The sequence below is a fragment of the Lycium barbarum genome, chromosome 5 (genome assembly GCF_019175385.1).
Source record: "Lycium barbarum isolate Lr01 chromosome 5, ASM1917538v2, whole genome shotgun sequence".
In the NCBI taxonomy this organism is placed as follows: Eukaryota; Viridiplantae; Streptophyta; class Magnoliopsida; order Solanales; family Solanaceae; genus Lycium; species Lycium barbarum.
The window spans coordinates 595729-615235 of record NC_083341.1 but is presented as its reverse complement, the minus strand read 5'-3'; the positions used below and the strand labels follow the sequence as shown (position 1 = coordinate 615235).

The following is a 19507-nucleotide window of genomic DNA, read 5'->3' as shown; positions in this document are numbered from 1 at the left end:
TTCGGGAGTAAAGTTTCAAGTTTACCACTTCGGGAATAAAGTTTCAAGTTTTACCACTTCGGGAATAAAACATATAATATTCAGAATATTTCTTCTCAATTATTCTACCTCTTCTGGAGATGGATCATGATATTTTCATAATCAAATGCATGTTTATATTTATAGGCTTTACTACATATTATCACATTCACTTCAGGGAATGGATCTATATTTATAACATTTATCAAAAGTTTTAATTCTTCAGGAATAAAACATAATTATCTGAACGCGCCTTAAGCATATCAAATCGTGATAGTTTATAGCCTCTTTTATGATATTGCTACTTCAGGAGCAAATCGAGGCATACATATAATGTGGAGAATTTTTCTCTAACACATCTTCAATCATAAACACAATAAGCCCGTAAAAATATTACCACTTCTGGTGTTCACGGATATAAACTCATTTAATCAATTCATATTTGCGAACTAACCTTCCAGTAGAATATTGGCATAAGGCCTTCAGCAACTTTGGTTTCAAGATATTTTGGCAAAAAGAGGCCGAAGTGCTATATTCCATAGTAATATTTAAAAAAAGAAAGGTCATGTTTCTTACTACGTTGATGGTGAGCTTCTCCCAAAAATCAGTTTAAAATTTTCATAGTTGTTAAAGTCAACAACAATCAACCATCAAAACAAAGATAGAAAAATACTTGGAACATGTTACCTGAACTGTTTAGACTAAATAAGTACTGCAAGTCCTTTACTTTATCTCCAGGAGGCAACGACTTGTACTCAGTGTAATTCCAAGAATTGCACCTTCGAGACTTTCAAAGTATTTGCTCAAGATGGCTGAGGCTCGTGCTGATAACGTGTTATAAAATAAAACTATTAAGTAAATACATAGAAGAAATATGTAGAGAGAATATGTAGAGAGATATCAGATTATCTTACTTCTGCTCTTTCAACATTGCATCTGTGCATCCTATTTATAGGAGCAACATACAAAGGAGATATTTTGGGATATTTTGGGATATTTGGGATATTTGGGATATTTTGGGATATTTCCAAATTAATGGATATCCACTAGTTGGATATTTATAACAAAAATATAATAATAGCACAACTCATTATAATTAATACTCAAAAGACGATTAAAAGTACAAAGGTGTGAGGCAAACAATGAATAAATATATGCATTTTAGGCCGAACATCACTAGCCAATAGATACTATTTGTGTGAAGCAGAAACTAAAACCAGCAAATTTTTGTTCATCCATTGCTCTATCACAAGTCACAACTCAGTATGACAAGTTTTTATAAATTTTTGGGTATCAATTATATCATACCAAGCTCTACACAAGAACTAATTTACTGTTGGAGAAGAAAAAACCTACCAAAGCATTAAACGAGAGCATACATTACAGTAACTGGTTGCAATATGGAGAGACAAAAAAATAGGGAATATTGAAAAAGAACTCAACTTAGTAGATTTAAGTCTGATTATTCCCTGCTGATTTCTTCATGGAATAGATTGGAAGAAAAATGATAGTGAAAACTTGTTTCAATTCTAGAGTGGATCTTTTTTTTTTTCTTCCTTACAATCCTTTACTTGTACCATAGCACTTTCTTAGTGCTAGCTTTGACATCAACACTACTTACCATTTTCAAAGAAAATATGACTAAAGAAGAAAAGAATTCAGTTTCACCACCCGATAACCGAAATCAATAGTCCAATTAATTCGTATTCACACTGTGTAGATCAATTAATTGGGCAATCCACTCTTTCCCTCCTTTCACAAAATTCAAACTCGAAACCTCTAGTTAAAAATGAAGATATCCTAACACATTCCTCGGTAGTTCTGAATAAGAAGATAAGATAAAACTCCAAAAGATTATCAACTGGATCTTACCAATAATAATAATAAAAAAAAAGATTATCAACTGGATTTTCAAGTAGTAAGCCATGTTTTGCTTCGCAAAGCAGCTTTCCAAATAAAACTAGATAAGATGGAAATAGTACAATCTGTCTTGTCTTAAGCTAACACATTAGAATATGCAAAAATACATTTATTGTTAAGATTAAAATACAACAGGAAGAACACATAAGCCCAAATCAATGGTGCTAGCTTTCTGTCTCAAGAATGGAAGATGTAGTATGGCCTTTACCACCAAGTCAGAGTTCATCCTGCAACAAAAACAGTGTACCAACATCATCCATGGTACAAGAAACGATAAGCGATATAAATTATAAATAGAATCTCCAAACATTTATTATCTTTTTCTAGGTTGCTCGGACTCTTAAAAAGTGCCACCAGCTGCGTGTGGATCCGCCAAAAGTAGTGCATTGTTGGACGATCAGACACAGGTGCGGCAACATTTTTGTGCGACAACATTTTTGGAGAGTCCGAGCAACATAATTTTCTATATTGCATGTTTCGATGTGCAGAACATAAGATTACAAGCATTATTCCTGACTCCTTTACTGGAAAATTGTATTGTATAAATAGCAAAAACAGAATTATCTTGGTTATATATGAACTGTTAAATTCCCGACATAAGGGATGATTCTAGTGCTGGCAAAGGGTTCCAAAATTGCTCAGATCATAGGTTCAAATACTATGTGCAACACTAATAAATTTTTAATCCCCTTGTATGAACTTTTGGCTCCGCCATTCATTACAAGTGCAAAAGACAGATGGCACCAACACTACAAGACACTTAAATGTCTGAATCTTTGCCCAGTACCAGTCAAACTACAACTAAATTTCATTGCAACAACTTATGTCTAAATCAAAACCACAACTGTTTTTTGACTCATAGTATCTGAAGCAAATTTTATTTTGTAAGCTGGTACACAAGTAGGATAGCTTTTTAAACTCTGCTTATTAGCCCAGGAAGAGCGACAAGAAAGCAAAGATTTAGAGGATAAGTGAGCTTACATGATAGTCATCATCGTAATCACGGCGATAGCGCTGCAAAACAACAAAAAGAATTCCGAAAAATTAGACACTATATTTCAACCGACAGAATTACTGAGAAAAATTAGAGAAATTGACATATAGAATAACAAAATGGCATAATGACTACTTCAAAACTTAATATTAAAATTGAATTTTTATTGCTATAACTGAATCTGTTTAAAATGAAGATAAAAATCATTGGACAGAAGCTCCTACTAGTTCTGATTAATGCTTATTGAACAAACCAAAACCATAAGTTGGGGGAAACTTACGGTTTTTTAGCTTAAAAGCTGTTTCAGTTTGAAGTTATTTAACAAAACGAAGAGGAATCTGTCAAAGATTAAGTGTATGACCAAAGTCATGGACAGCTAACTTTGGATCATTCAAAGAAGTTATGCAAGCACAAACCGATAGTCGTAGAAATTGAAATAGGACTAGCTACAATCCCGAACGAGGAAGGCAAGGATAACGAACAAAATAAGGAAGAAATGGGCAAGGGCAGAAGAGTATAAATGATTGCAAGAAACCAAGAGCATTTTGATTCTGAGACATGTAAAATGCTCACCCTCTTGTATTTATCTCTATGCCTGCCCCTGTCCCTACCCCTTTCTTTTCTCCTTCTTTCACCTTCCTCTCTTGCTCTTCGGGCTTCCTGAAAATTCTCACTAATTTAGCACTTGTTCCCAGAAAAGAGACGATATGTTAAATAAATGAAAACATAACATCAACCTCTTCCTCTTTTGCTTTTCTAACTTTCTCTGCTTCTTCAAAAGCCTCCTTTTCAGCCTGCAGACATTCGTTTCAAGAAATCCAAGTGTTAAACAAGCAATAGCTAGCACCAGCCAGTATAGGACAAAAGATCAAAGACATACCTCCCTATTAGCAAAGACTTCTTCAATCACTTTCTTTGCATAATCCGGCTCATCGCATATAAGTATGTTGTCAAATACGGAACCTGCCTTCACCTGCAGCCCATGACAAAACACAACAGTATATCAACCAGAGGCGGAATCAGGATTTAAAGTTTATGAGTTCCTATAGCGACCTCAAATTAATATACAATAATAAAGGCGTTCATAGTCAAATATGTATACTCCCTCCGTCTCAATTTATGTGAAGGTGTTTGACTGGGCATCGAATTTAAGAGCAAAAGAACTTCTGAAACTTGTGGCCTAAAACAAGGCATAGAAGTTTTTGTGTCTATAAGTCATCTCATTAAGAGTACAACAACAACAACAACAACCCAGTGAAATCCCACCACGTGGGGTCTGGGGAGGGTAGAGTGTACGCAGACCTTACTCCTACCAAGGTAGGACGGCTGTTTCCGAAAGACCCTCGGCTCAATAAAAAAACATAAAAAAAACATAAACATAAACATAAAAAGAGATCAGATAAGGCTAAGAGATTCAAAGCGATATGGAAATGAAGTAACGCAAGCGACACAGATAACATAGAATAATCAAAGCACAGGAAATAACAGATAATAGCATAAATCAGAGCACAAGAAATTATACTACGATAATGCGACTACTAATAAGACAGGATAATGAGACTATCTACTAGCCTTCTACCCTAATGTGGGTCCTCCAAACCCTCCTATCTAAGGTCATGTCCTCGGTAAGCTGTAACTGCGCCATGTCGTGTCTAATTACCTCTCCCCAATACTTCTTTGGCCTACCCCTACCTCGTCTGAAACCATCCATGGCCAACCTCTCACACCTCCGCACTGGGGTATCCGTGTCTCTCCTCTTCACATGCCCAAACCATCTCAATCTCGCTTCTCGTATCTTGTCTTCCACCGAGGCTACTCCCACCTTGTCCCGAATATCCTCATTCCTAATCCTGTCACTCTTGGTGTGGCCACACATCCATCTCAACATTCTCATCTCAGCAACTTTCATCTTTTGAACGTGAGAAATCTTAACTGGCCAACACTCCGCCCCATACAACATAGTCGGTCTAACCACCACTTTGTAGAACTTGCCCTTAAGTTGTGGTGGCACCTTCTTGTCACATAGCACTCCGGAAGCAAGCCTCCATTTCATCCACCCTGCCCCAATACGATGTGTGACATCATCGTCAATCTCCCCGCTGCCTTGCATAATAGACCCAAGATACTTGAAGCTACTTTTCTTCTGGATGACTTGGGTACCAAGCCTCACTGCCAAGCCAGCCTCCTGAGGTGCTTCACTAAACTTACACTCTAAGTACTCTGTCTTGGTCCTACTCAGCTTAAACCCTTTAGACTCCAGAGTTTGTCTCCAATCCTCCAGCTTAGCGTTAACTCCGCTACGAGTCTCGTCGATCAGGACTACGTCATCCGCGAAAAGCATACACCATGGCACCTCACCTTGAATTTGCAGCGTCAATCCATCCATCACTAAGGCAAATAAAAACGGACTAAGAGCTGATCCTTGATGCAACCCCATCACAACTGGAAAGTGCTCTGAGTCTCCTCCTACTATCCGTACCCTGATTTTGGCTCCCTCATACATGTCCTTGATCACCCTAATGTACGCCACAGGTACACCTTTAGCCTCCAAGCATCTCCATAGGATCTCTCTTGGAACTTTGTTGTAAGCCTTTTCTAGGTCGATGAATACCATGTGTAAGTCCCTCTTCCTCTCCCTATACTGCTCCACCAGTCTCCTCACAAGATGGATGGCTTCTGTAGTTGAGCGTCCCGGCATGAATCCGAACTGATTCTCTGAAATAGACACGCCTTTCCTCACCCTCATCTCCACCACCCTTTCCCACACTTTCATAGTATGACTTAGCAGCTTGATACCTCTATAGTTGTTGCAACTCTGGATATCTCCCTTGTTCTTGTATAGAGGGACCATTACACTCGACCTCCATTCTTCAGGCATCATTGCTGTCTTAAAGATGACATTAAACAACCTAGTCAGCCACTCCAAACCTGCCGGGCCCGCACTCTTCCAAAATTCCCCAGGAATCTCGTCAGGTCCGGTCGCTCTCCCCCTACGCATCCTATGAACAGCACCCTTAACCTCCTCAACCTTAATACTCCTGCAATACCCAAAATCGTGACGCCTTCCTGTATGTTCTAAATCTCCCAACACAATATCTCTGTCCCCTTCTTCATTTAAGAGTTTGGAGAAGTATGACTGTCATCTCCGTCTAATGAGAGTCTCCTCTACCAATACTTTTCCATGCTCGTCCTTGATGCACTTCACTTGAACCACATCACGTGCCTTTCTCTCCCTCGCCTTGGCTAGCTTGAACAATTTCTGATCCCCTCCTTTCTCTTCTAGTTCAGCATAAAGACGTTCAAAAGCTGCCGTTTTTGCCGTCGAAACCGCCAACTTCGCCTCCTTCCTCGCCATCTTATAAAGTTCCCTATTCGTCCACTGCTCCACCTCATCCTTGCTTTCTATCAACTTCGCATACGCCACCTTCTTTGCTTCCACTTTCCCTTGAACTTCTCCATTCCACCACCAGTCCCCTCGATGCTGGCCACGACTACCTGTCGAGACCCCCAACACTTCCCTTGCTACCGCCCTAATGCCATCTCATCTCATTAAGAGTAAAATGGAAAATTTAAAATTGAATTATTACAATATATAGAAAGATAGGAAAGAGTGTCACATAAATTGGGATGGAGGGAGTAGATATTTAGTGGATTTCTTAAGATAGGGTATGGGCAAAAATACTGGGTTACATCATTGACATCACCCATTCTAACTTCATAGAGAAAACCTACTATAATTGGCCATGTGAAAAGACAACATTATACAATTCATACTACTAATCTTACCTGCCAAACTTCGATTCCAACATACTTGATAGGCCTCAGCACATAAAGATCAGGATCATCTTCAAATTCTGAAGAGAGATAGAGATAGAGAGAGAGAGAGAGAGAGAGATAAGAGTGGATTTATGATACAATGAAAAAACTTCATAACATTAGAAGAGTATTCAAATGCATCTCGATACATATGCATACATTCATTACCTGGATTATCGATCCACGGGGTCCTCCATTTACCTTTATAGTTAGGGTTCTTTACTTTCTGGAACATAAAATACACTCGCTAAGTAGATATTCCCGTTACAACTTAAAGATTTCAAGCTTCATAATTAGCAATCAAAGAGATTATCACATACCTTTCGTTTCCATGGACCCTTATATGCTGGATTAGGAATTTTTGGTGGTCTCCAGATACCATCCTCTTCATCATCCCAGTGATCAGGCTAAAAAGGGAAAGCAACTTACGAAGTTTCACTTATTGACTTACAAGATTTAGCCATAACACAGGTGACATAAAGAACGTGTACGTTAAAGCCTGCTGAACTAACCTTTTTAGCCTTTGGATCAGGAATCTCTCTTGGAATAGAGTCATATCCCTGAAGTAAAAAGTAGTGCAATGAGGAAAGTTAAAAAACCAACTCAAACCATAAGAAACCGAAGAAACCTGACTAAATGTGCAGTATGAACTACCTCCGGTTTGACCTCATTTGGATCATCTATATATTCTCTATCATCCCAATCTGCAGGCTATAAGCAATGGCAACTAAATAAGTTATTTGAAAATGAGCATTTTTGCAAAGAAGAACCTAAAATTTTAAAAAAAAAATTATTGACGAAATCAAGGGAAACAGCTGATAAATAGGATTTCTATGCCAAAGTGTTTGACGGTGCCAATGTAACAAACTACGAATTCGGTTTAGGGGCAAAAAAAGTCCAGCCTAAAGCTCTAACTTTTTTCTGAAATACCTTTTTTGCATTTACATCCTTAATTTTCCGAGGAGGGAGGATATCCCAGTCTGTATACATGCTTCCGGAATCCCTTTCTCGGCCATCAATCCAGATACTGTATGATGCATCAGGTCTAAGAATGAATGTGTAGAAATGGGTTAATTTGTCTGTTTCACATTGAAGATCCTTTTTGATCGGATAATTCTGGCCTTGGTAGGAAAGTATAACATGAAGTTTCTTCGTCTGTGTACCACAGATATCCGGTCCAAACATCATACTGCAGAAAAAATAGAGTTTTTGTAAATTAAAGCGAAAAAAGTATGCACCGTGTAAACAAACTATTATGATAACTATATAACTCAAAAAATTCTTCTCCAGCATGGGATATCTTAAAATGAGATATAAGTTCACATTTCAAACATAGTGAGAACCAAACCTGTAAGGGGTGTCTCCTCCTAATTTCTTCTGGTTGACATATCCAGAGTGAAGCTTTATGTAACCACCACCACACTCAATGTCTTGCTCAAACTTTATAGAGTACTGTACAACCAATGTTCTGTTCTTGTTGCTAAATTCTGGTATCTTAGCAGAGATGGAGAAATGTTTGGCATCGGTTGACGTCTGAATACCTACAAAATCACAATTCATAATCATATTTGATAAGTCCCTCACGGTCAGAATGAAACATGCCCCAACAAGAACAGAGAACTAAAGCTAAAAGCAAGTCAAATAGTACACGTTGAATCATTTTAGCATATACAATCCTAGTACCTTTCGGTTTTGTCTTAACATAAAACTATTCAAGTTACTATATATTTTCCAATTTTCTTTGGTCGGTCAAAATGTTTCGAAAAACATTTTCTATAGGAAAACAACTTCCTAAAAAATGAGCAAAATAACTTCGCTAATGGAAGTAGGGAAAACAAGTTTCACAAAGAACATTCAAAGTTCAGTGGCTCCTCCCCACCCATCCAACACCTCCAATCCCCGCCACCCTCGAATCCCCACTCCCCACCCCTATAGTGTTTTGCTAGATTACATATAAATGCTCTTGGATAGTTTGGGCTCCTACAATATGGAGCCCTTGGGACTTTCTATTTGATTGTATCGAAAGGCCCAATGAATTGGGATTTCCCTATTGGTCCAGGTCATTTCGGGGCAAATGGATCATTTATGATGAAGAGGATTAATATTTTTTGCTTACTTACCAAAACACTTTCTTTCATACCAAACACACCCTTACTGGACAGTCATTTTCCTTCCTTCACCTTTTTTTGTTGTACTTGAGCCGAGGGTCTTTCGGATACAGGCTCTCTACCTCCACGAGGTAAGGGTAAGGTCTGCCTACACTCTACCCTCCCCAGACCCCACCTGTGGGATTACACAGGGTATGTTGTTGTGTTGTGTTGCCTTTTTTTTTTTTTGTGTGTGTGTGTGATTAATAGTGTAGAGTTTAACATATAATAATATTAGCTGAATAATCCATCTAAAAGCTTTTTACACACATGAAGACTTCCCAAAAAACTGATAAGAGTCAAACCTTTATCATCAGGATCACCAGCCCATTTCCCAGCTGTATGCTTAAAGGAGCCTGCTTTCCCTTCACTCCTTTTCCAGTCAGACTTCACCCATCTGCTCTGCCAATCATCTTTTTAAAAATCCAATAGGAGGGGAAAAAAAAACATTAATCAGTGTATAATTACAGCAAAGACGGAACAAAAATCCACCCGACCCATCAACAAAGAATTGCATCTTCAAAGAAAATGTGATTTTGTAACATGTTTAAGCAGGACCTTATACAGAAGTGGACTGATCTTACTGTTTTTGCTCATAAAGTAGCTAATAATTTCATCAACATTCCGGCATATTCACTTACAAGAAAATAAGTCTCCACCACGTAATCGATGCTTCATTGGAACTCACCCATAACTTCAGCAGACAAAAAAAAATCCTTTTTTGTTCCTTTGAAGAACTACTGTATCAACTAGAAATACAGTCCAACCAGCAAAAAAAAAAAAAAAAAATCACCAGAATTGATTTCATGCTGCATTTAAACTAATCCATAAGCTCATACAATCCAATCTCCCAATTCTTTTAAATAAAGTAAAACTAAAAAATATAGACAATCCTTACACATGACCACGTTAATCTTCCCTGGATCTTTCCAGTTTTTATGTCATGGCCCCAAATATACAATCCTTTCAAAAAAAAAAAAAATCTGAGGTCTAACCAAAAGTATCAAAAAATCGATTCCTTTCATATCATTCACAGAAAATGCAACAAGAAGCTCAAAAATGAAACTATGAAGTACCACTAAAAGAACAACAAAAAAGGAGAAAATTTCTTGGGTCTAACTAGAAGTGTATTTTCATACCATTCACTTTAAAATGGACAACAAACTCAAAAATGAAACTATGAAGTACCACTGGAACAAGAAGAATAAACAAAGAAAATTTCTAGGGGTCTAACCAAAAGTATCTACAAATTGATTCTTTTCCTACCATTTACAGAAAAATGGAACAACAAGCTCAAAAATGAAACTATGAACTACCACTAAAAGAACAACAAATAAACAAAGAAAATTTCTGGGGTCTAACTGATAGTATCTAAAAATCAATTCTTTTCACACAATTCACAGAAAAATGCAACAAGAAGCTCAAAAATGAAACTATGGAGTACCACAAAAACAAAATGAAATAAACAACAAAACAAGGAGAAATTTTCTGGGGTCTAACCAAAAGTATCTAAAGATCAATTCTTTTAATACCATTCACAGAAAAATGGAACAACAAGCTCAAAAATGAAACTATGAACTACCACTAAAAGAACAACAAATAAACAAAGAAATTGTCTGGGGTCTAACTAGAAGTGTCTAAAAATCAATTCTTTACATACCATTAGCAAATGCAACAAGAAGCTCAAAAATGAAACTATGAAGTACCACTAAAACAAAAAGAAATAAACAACAAAACAAGGAGAAATTTTCTGGGGTCTAACCAAAAGTATCTAAAGATCAATTCTTTTCATACCATTCACAGAAAAGTGGAACAACAAACTCAACAATGAAACTATGAACTGACACTAAAAGAACAACAAATAAACAAAGAATTTTCTGGGGTCTAACTAGAAGTATCTAAAAATCAATTCTTCACATACCATTAACAGAAAAAAAAAATGCAACAAGAAGCTCAATAATCAAACTAGTACCACTAAAACAAGACGAAAAAAAACAAAAAAAAAATAGAATCTGGGGTCTAACCAAAAGTATCTAAAAATTAACTCTTTATATACCATTCACAGAAAATATGCAACAAGAAGCTCAAAAATGAAACTATGAACTACCACTTAAAGAACAACAAATAAACAAAGAAAATTCCTTGGGTCTAACTAGAAGTGTCTAAAAATCAATTTTTTACATACCATTACCAGAAAAATGCAACAAGAAGCTCAAAAATGAAACTATGAAGTACCACAAAAAGAATACTAAAACATAAACAAACAAACAAAATGAATACCATCGAATTGTTCTTCAAAGAAGATCTCAGAGAATGAAGAGGTGATTAGTGTAAACAGTAGCAACAGTAGTAAAAATGATGGAACTGAGAAGACTAGAAGTGGACTTGTTCTTTGTTCAGTCTTGAACTGAGCCATTTGCTCAATGTGGAAATCTGGGGTCATTGGAATAATACTTATAGAAAGTTGGTTTTTAATTTAGCACTTGATAGTCCATTAATTACATAACCACCATCCTTTGTTTCACACTTTTTTTCCAGTCCATTCTGCCAAAAAAAAAATGACAGTTTCTTTCTTTTTTTTTTCTTTTTTTTTGACACATTTTAATATTTGAAAATAGCTTAACTTTAGGTTCTCAATTTTTTTTCTATGAGATTTTTTATAGGCGGTTTGGCCATGAAAACCAAATATTTTTCACTTTATTTGGAATTTTGAAATTAGAGTTGAAGATGGAATTATGTTTGGTTATAGTTTTTGCAAAAAATATTTGGTTGTTTGAATGTACTGAAAGTGAAAAAAGTGAAAATAGATTTTAGATGTTTTTCAAATTCCAAATACAACTTTAAGTTGTATTTGGAATTTTCATGGCGAAACGCTAATTTCCAAATAAAGTGAAAAAACTTCAGGAAAAAAGGTGAAAACTTCTCATGGCCAAATTGGTTCTTAGTTCTTAGTATTTGTAATTACACGAATGTTATGATATATTTAAATTACAAGTTTTATGTCCTATAATTATATAATGGGTTAATAGTACTTTTGATCCCTCAATTTTGATAATCTTTTATTAAGTCTTTGAATCTTACTTAAGGCATTTGACCTTTTATTAATTGAAATGTGTACTTTAATCTCTTTTCTTGTAAATATTTATAAAAAAAATATCATGAGTATCAATTGTTCTACCACATAATCACTTATGTACTATGTTAAATTTGTAGTATTACTCATATTTAGTAGTAGTGTAGTTTTAAAAATGTTTTAAATATAACAAATTTTCTACGTAGAAAGACCAAACTCATGCATTTACTAATTGAAAGTGAACTGCATTTTGTTAAACATCACAAAGTTAAAATTAAAATTTACCAATGATTACAAATATAGAGATCTCCTTTTCTTATTTTTATCTCAAATAAATAAGAATGAATATTTTTTTCTATTGACTTGTTCTTAGAGGTTTACTAATCAGAGTGTAGGACACGTTGGTTTTGTCCAATGGAGCTTTGCTTCTAGTACATTCTATTTTGGTCCTCAGTCCACTTAGTGGAAAGTGGAAACTTTCATATGATCATATTAAATTATCATAGATTACATCACATGGCATCCATACTTAAACAGGTATAACCATATTATTGTATTGTTTTATTCTTGCTGGTGAGTGGTGGTGAGCCGGAAAAAATGATTATGGAAGCATTAAATGTAATAAAACTGTTTTCTTAGGAACTAATCATAAGTAACAATCAATTTGCTATATTTCAAACTCAAATTAGTTTGGACCAGTTGAATAAATAGGTTGCCTTCATTTGAGACTGATCGTATGTTGATCATAAATCGACTACATTCGTTTTTTTTTTATTGGATTTACTCTCTGAAATTGTTATAGCCAAGTATTATATAGTAGTTTATAATACTGAAACGACATAAAATTAGTGATCACTACTTAAATAAATAGAGAATAAAATTCATGTTAATCTTTTTTTTTGAATATTATTAAAGTTTAAGATTAGTGACATTTGTGTAACTTCTCTAAATGATATAGTTTTGTTAGAATGCAAGTCTGTAACAAAGTAAGTATATGTAACAAAGTTTTCAATCTAAACATTGTCGAAAGTCGCGTTTTAGGAAAAACAAATTCACCTTTTGCAAATCGCAAAAGAACTGAAAAGAAAAAATAGTACAAACGTCTTTTCCCAAAAAAGAAAATGACAATACATCAACAAGGGTCTAATTTTGGATGGGTTTAAATCGGGAAAGCTATTTCATAACTCAAAATGATAAATAATATATCAATTGATTGGTTAAGAATCGTTGAAAATTTTCTGATTTTGGAAGGGAATTCGAGTAAGTCTAAACTCAGTTTCGACATTTTTATGTGACGAAATGATACTATGAAACTAGATGCAACCGACAAGAAATATTTTGAGGTTGAACATAATATCTGCCAAAATTAGATGAGTAAATCATAAAGTGAATTTTTGTTTGCCGTCTAAAATAGTGTAATACATCAGAGAAAGGGAAAAATATTATCCACAATGGTGGTGGGTATTAGCAAATGTATTATACATCCGTAAATTGGGTTTATCAGATGTGAGTTATAAAATAGAATCAGTAAATGTTGAATCGCATTTATTGAATACAACGTATATGTCATGTTTATACACATAAATCACATTCATCGAATACAACTTATAGATCACACAATAACACTTTTTTATTCAACTCATGAATCACATTTGTTGAATACGATTTATAGATCCTAATTTTCAATTAGGATTTATAATTAATGAATCACCAAAATACCATTGTGATATTTGACGTGGGTTTCACTTATTTATATATGCCATCACATTTTGCTTTGGATTTGAGTATGTTGTGTTAACTACTTGATGTTCCTGTATATGTTTTCACTCCTGTCGATGATGCAATTGTAATAGATCGATCGAGCTTATTGGTCTTGTTTCATTTTTATTTATGGTAATGATACAACGCACGATCTCTTATTGATTTTGAGGTGTTTCTCGATTGGATTGGTTTTAGTCCAGTTATGTAGTCTTAAACTGTCGTTATAAGACTGTTACTTTGTTTGGCTATTTGGTGTGCCAGTGTAGCTGTGAGCGTTTAGTTCTTTGCTTCGATTTTAAAAAAATTTGAATCGATATTTTGATTTTCAATTTTTTGATTGTGCATATCAAACACCGAACTAAAGTTAGTTCGACTTAGTTCAATTTTTTCTTGTTCGGTACAATAAATAAGGTTATAATAGTCAAAACATATGATTTCTTAAGAGATGTACAAAATAAAAACGTAACAAGTAAAGTGGAAAGGAGGGAGTACCTCTAAGGAGTCTGAATGTAATTAATGGAACTTGTGTCCTTCTGAAGATCAACTCTCCAACGGCTGGGCATTGCAATATTTGCACCATGTACAAACATCCCAGCCACTAATTATTATTCCCCCCCCCCCCCCCCCCCCCCGGCAATTTTACTAATCATATATACTAAAAATAGTTGTTCGCTTTTCGTGATTGGAACATTATCCACTAATTATGCAGAGATTAGTTATGGGAAAATCTATGCACTGTTTACATATTATTTATGTAGGATTTAGTAATTCATGTATTAACTATTTTTTCTTTTGCCCTGCATAAAATAATACATAGATTCCTCATAACTCATACATGTATTGGTTATACGGGTTTTTAAATTGCAAACCAAACACCATCCTACTTTCATATATGAATAAATCACCTCCTAACTAGATACCAAACACAACATCTAACCAGCTACCAAATCCATCCCTAACTCATCCCTAAGTCGGACACTCGTATCTAACAAAATAATTCCTCCGTCCCAATTATGTAATACAATTTGATCAGACATGGAGTTTAAAAAATTAAAAAAAAAATCTTTAAAACTTATGATATAAAACAATTTATATATATATATATATATATATATATATATATATATATATATATATATATATATATATATATATTTGTGTGGCTGGAAAATTATTTTTAAATATAAAAATATGTCTTTTTTTTTTTTTAAGACACACACACACTAAATACTACATAGTACCAACCTTTGTGTTCTTTCACAGCACATCTCTGTATATCTCTTTGTTTATCAATGGCGGCGAGGAATGCATTGTTGAAATACTTCAGAGTGGAATGTCGTATTCTTGAAAAGACTAGATTTATAGGAACCCCATTTGCTCAGATTCTTGTGAAACGTAACTTGTCAGATGAAGTTAGGGGTTCATTTCTTGACAAATCTGAAGTTGCTGATCGTGTCATTAATTGTGTTAAAAACTTCCCTAAACTCGACCCTTCAAAGGTACTACTCCCAACATTTCTAATTTATTTCTAGTGCTCTGATTTCTGTTATTATCTGTTATTTCCTGTGCTTTGATTATCCTATGTTATCTGTGTCGCTTGCGTTATTTCATTTTCATATCGCTTTGAATCTCTTAGCCTTATCTGACCTCTTTTTATGCTTTTTTTTATTGAGCCGAGGGTCTTTCGGAAACAGCCGTCCTACCTTTCGAGTAAGGTCTGCATACACTATATCCTCCCCAGACCCCACGTTGTGGGATTTCACAGGGTGGTTGTTGTTGTTGTTGTTGTTTGCCACGTTAGATTATTGCTTGTATAAATGTGAGATTTATGGATACGTAATTTGTTCGTGGAACACAAATTATTTACTAGTAGGTATTGATTGATTAATTGATTTAGTCGCTCAAGGCAAGAGCATAGAAAGATATTACCTTATTACCCTTGTTGTTGGGGTTCTTTGGTTAAACCAGTTTCAGAATGCTTGTTTTAGACTCTTTTTTTTTTTTTGATGAAGTGATGTGTTTCATTGAATGGCATCAAGAAGATGCAAAGTTACAGGAGGCTAATTACAAAAGAACAAAAGTATAGGAGAACATTGTTTGCCCCAAAACAATGTCTCAATCAAGAACTAAAGTGCTAATAAAATCCAAAAACTGTACTGGACTAGTTACTGGGGACAGCATTGTCCAACAAAATAGATTCACTAAACATTTTGCTTTAAGAGAATAACTTGGAGTTGAGATGCCATCAAAACACCTTCCGTTTCTCTCATTCCAAAGACTCCAACAAACAGCAGCAGGGATCATCAACCAGGTTTTTTTGATGGTCTTATCAACTTTCCAAAGACTCCAACTCACATATGCCTCTCTAAGATTCTGAGGCATCACCCAACTTAACCCAAAAATATTGAAAACCATGCTCCAAAGATTAAAAGCTACTGGACAGTGAAGAAGTAAATGGTTGACCGTTTCCAGGTGACACTTGCAAAAATAGCATCTGTTGACCAGTTCACGTCCTTTCCTCTTAAGATTGTCTATTGTAGGGATGGCATTGTTGAGTGCTATCCAGATGAAGCACTTAACTTTAGGAGGTAATTTGGTCCTCCAAATCAATTTCCATGGCCAAGAGTCAATAACCAAACCAAATCTTGGTTGCCGAGCTGCCTATAGCATTCTTTAACTGAGAAGATTCCTTTATTGCCCCATCTTATTCTATCTGAAGTACTTTATCAATGCTGAATGTTTCCACCTTGGCTAGTAATTCCAGCAGGTCGTCTAACTCCCAATCTTGAGGGTGTCTTCTGAAGTGCACATCCCAGAAATTGTTGCTTCTATTTTGGGCAATTTAGGAGGTCTTGTCCAGTGCCATATTGAATAACCTAGGGTACTCTTCCTTTAAAGTATAGTTGCCTATCCACTTGTCTTCTCAAAATTTCACATGAACTCCATTGCCAGGCTTGAAAAGGACCTTTTGGAAGAATTCATTGCCAAGTTTGCTGATATATTTCCATAGCCCAACTCCATAGGGAGCATTAGATATCTGTGTGCTCCAGATTAGACTTTCTATTATTATTACCTGAAGTTCAGGTGTGTTGTTAGGTTATTATTTGTATAAATGTGAGATTTATGGATACGTAAATTGGTTTAAAACGAAAATTATTTACTAGTAGAATAAAATGAGCCGGAATAGAGCAAATTGGTTATGATGTACTGATTGATATTAATCACCGAAGGCAAAGACTTGGAAAGACATTAAGCTTGTTATTTGGGTTTTTGATTAAATCAGTTTTAGGCATGGGAAATTCTTGTTTTAGACTTTCTCTTGTGAGTTTACTGCATTGGTTTAGAAAGATATTACGCGTGTTGGGATTTTTGGTTAAATCAGTTTAGGTATGGCTGTATGGGGAAGGCTTGTTATAGACTTGCTATTGAGAGTTTGCTACTTTTGTCCTGGGTTGCTTATGTATTGTCTATTGCATGCTTGCTGGTCCTTTGGATTTGTCGCAAGCTGACATCTGCTTTTGAGCTAGAAATGAATACACTCTGTGCAGTTTGGTTTTTTGTTCTTTTGGGTTATATATTTAGATAGAGAAACTCTACCCGTGTGAGCTTTGCATAGTTTGGATGTACATAAAGGAGGGTTGGGGTCTTGGGGATAGGTGAATGGCCAGGAAAAAGATGGTCAAATTATGATAGTTCTAAGTCATTGGATGTCCTACCTAAGCATATAGTGAAATGAGCAGAGTATAACGAATGTAGGGGCTTCATGCAGCCAAGACAACTGTTTAGTATTGCCGTGGAGTTGATTGACTGATTAACTAACCTTCTAGATAGAAATTGCCTGACAGTAGAGTTGTTTGGAACCAGGGAAAGCATGAGCACAGTAACACAATTTATGAAGGAGGGAGGACAAAATGGACATAAGTCAAAATAAACATCTGTTGAGTGTTGACTGATATAACTCTAGATGCTAGTACTTGCTTATCTTTGTGGTTATGATGAATGCGGTTGGGGGTCATTCATAAGTAATGACTGTACCAGAGGGAGCTGAAATGTGGATAACATGTTTAAGAAGTCAGAAAAATCCTTATGCCCCCCATTTTCAGAATGGCCGTTCCTCCACTCCATATATGTTTGTTCAGAATGCGTACAATCTTGTAGTTTGTCCCTCTTTGCAATTGGAAGAAGGGTGAGGAAGGAGTTAACAACCAAAGAAGCTTGGTTGTTGGCTGGCAGAGAGGATTGCTTCGAATTATTTAACACCTGTAAGATAGAGACCACCTGTTACCATTACCAAAAAAAAAAAAAAAGATAGAGACCACCTGGTAAATACCTGGAATACTAGGATGTATACCTTTGCCAGGATTGTTATCAGAGATGCCACAGGGATATCTCATGCGTGCTGAATTTATTTGAACATATTCTACTAGTATAAATGGCTTCTTATTAAGTTTCTTACAAATTGGCAAAATATTCCCCGTTTCAAGTTACTCAGAGCTTGTAGTGCCAATAGAACAAGATCTTGCCGTTTCTGTTCACCCTTGTAATGATTTTGTTGACCTTTACTCTTGGTTGATTAAGTTTTGATAGTCTCTTTTCCTTTTTAATGTTTTGTTGTTTGTTTTACTTTTCATGCTTTCGGAAACAGCCGTCCTACCTTGGTAGGAGTAAGGTCTGCGTACACTCTACCCTCCCCAGACCCCACGTGGTGGGATTTCACTGGGTTGTTGTTTACTTTTCATGCTTAGGTTTTAAGTTTTATAGCTCGATTTGCTCATTATGCTACTATAACCCAACCATATGATGATGGTATATTTTTTATTTTAGCCTAGTTAGTCTTGTAAGTGGCTTTGCTTTCCGGTTATTTTAGGTTGTTAACAATGTCTTTACTATTATGTCTTTTGCAGGTTACCCCAAATGCTCACTTCCAAAATGACCTCGGTTTAGATAGTTTAGACACTGTTGAAATTGTGATGGCCCTTGAAGAAGAGTTTGCGTTCGAGATTCCTGACAATGAAGCTGACAAAATCAGCTCCATTAATCTAGCTGTTGATTTCATTGCATCTCACCCCCAGGCTAAATAAGGGCACAAACTGGCCTTAAGGGTGCCCATGTCTGTTATTTTTGTTCTCTCTTTTCCATTAGACTCTGCTGGCTGGTTGTTAAATGTATGCCTTCTGGTCAGCTTGTTTAAGTTTTGGATTAATTCGTAACGATGACAATCACGTTCATAATGTAGTGGGCTTAATTGGCTTCATTATCTATGATGTCTATACGGATAAGAACTTCACGTTTTGGAATAAATGAGCTGCGGGATACATTTATTTCAATTAGGTTCTGGAAATGTTCTTTGTATCTCATTCTGTGATGTAGTTAAGAGATATGGCAACAGTCCACAGATTGCTTAATGGTGAAATAAATTGCTGTAATTTTGAAATGGAAGTAATCAGGTTATTAGATTCAACTGCTGGTACTTGTTCTTTTATTATAGTAGTTGATTAAGAAACTATTCGAAATTGAAATTTTAGAATTATGTCATCGATGCAGTTTTCAATAATTCATTTGGTTCAATATTTACTTTTCGTCTGCACCTTATTTTAATTAGGTGCTATCAGATTTCATTGTTATTCTGCTATTTGCGGGCTCATTCTTTTTTCCAAAGAAAAATAAAAAGATAAGGAAGTAAAATTGTGGCTTCATCCCTTTTCACGCGTCTATAATATTCTTTTTGTTTTCTATTCAAGTAAAGGTAAGTGAGGACTCTAAAATTACGACCTCCAA

The 19507-nt window shown here is 35.5% G+C and overlaps 2 protein-coding genes across 3 annotated transcripts; one reads left to right on the top strand and one right to left on the bottom strand.

Annotated features, from left to right (window-relative positions):
• Positions 1-1859: 1859 nt before the first annotated feature.
• LOC132640009 (calreticulin-3-like) lies at positions 1860-11336 on the bottom strand. 2 transcript variants are annotated; one of them, XM_060356411.1, is made up of 14 exons: positions 11176-11336; positions 9201-9308; positions 8097-8289; positions 7679-7937; positions 7403-7459; positions 7261-7308; positions 7069-7155; positions 6917-6974; positions 6719-6786; positions 3813-3905; positions 3670-3726; positions 3506-3592; positions 2920-2952; positions 1860-2165 (listed from the first exon to the last, which is right to left on the bottom strand). In XM_060356411.1, exons 1-14 carry the CDS (start codon positions 11309-11311, stop codon positions 2154-2156), a joined length of 1296 nt encoding a protein of 431 aa, XP_060212394.1. In that variant the 5' UTR covers positions 11312-11336; the 3' UTR covers positions 1860-2153. The 2 variants fall into 2 exon arrangements, with proteins under 2 accessions (XP_060212394.1, XP_060212395.1); XM_060356412.1 differs by lacking the exon at positions 3506-3592.
• Positions 11337-14959: 3623 nt separating this feature from the next.
• Positions 14960-19056, top strand: LOC132640007 (acyl carrier protein 2, mitochondrial-like). Its single transcript, XM_060356410.1, has 2 exons — positions 14960-15228; positions 18634-19056. The coding sequence occupies exons 1-2, from the start codon at positions 15022-15024 to the stop codon at positions 18808-18810; spliced, it is 384 nt and encodes a 127-aa protein (XP_060212393.1). The 5' UTR covers positions 14960-15021; the 3' UTR covers positions 18811-19056.
• Positions 19057-19507: the final 451 nt, after the last annotated feature.

Coding starts and splice junctions, on each gene's coding strand:
- LOC132640009 (XM_060356411.1), bottom strand. CDS start 11,311: ATGGCTCAGTTCAAGACTGAACAAAGAACAAGTCCACTTCTAGTCTTC. Junction 9,309..11,175: donor CTTTGAAGAACAATTCGATG/GTATTCATTTTG, acceptor ATTTTTAAAAAG/ATGATTGGCAGAGCAGATGG. Junction 3,593..3,669: donor GAAAAGCAAAAGAGGAAGAG/GTTGATGTTATG, acceptor GAGAATTTTCAG/GAAGCCCGAAGAGCAAGAGA.
- LOC132640007 (XM_060356410.1), top strand. CDS start 15,022: ATGGCGGCGAGGAATGCATTGTTGAAATACTTCAGAGTGGAATGTCGT. Junction 15,229..18,633: donor CTAAACTCGACCCTTCAAAG/GTACTACTCCCA, acceptor TGTCTTTTGCAG/GTTACCCCAAATGCTCACTT.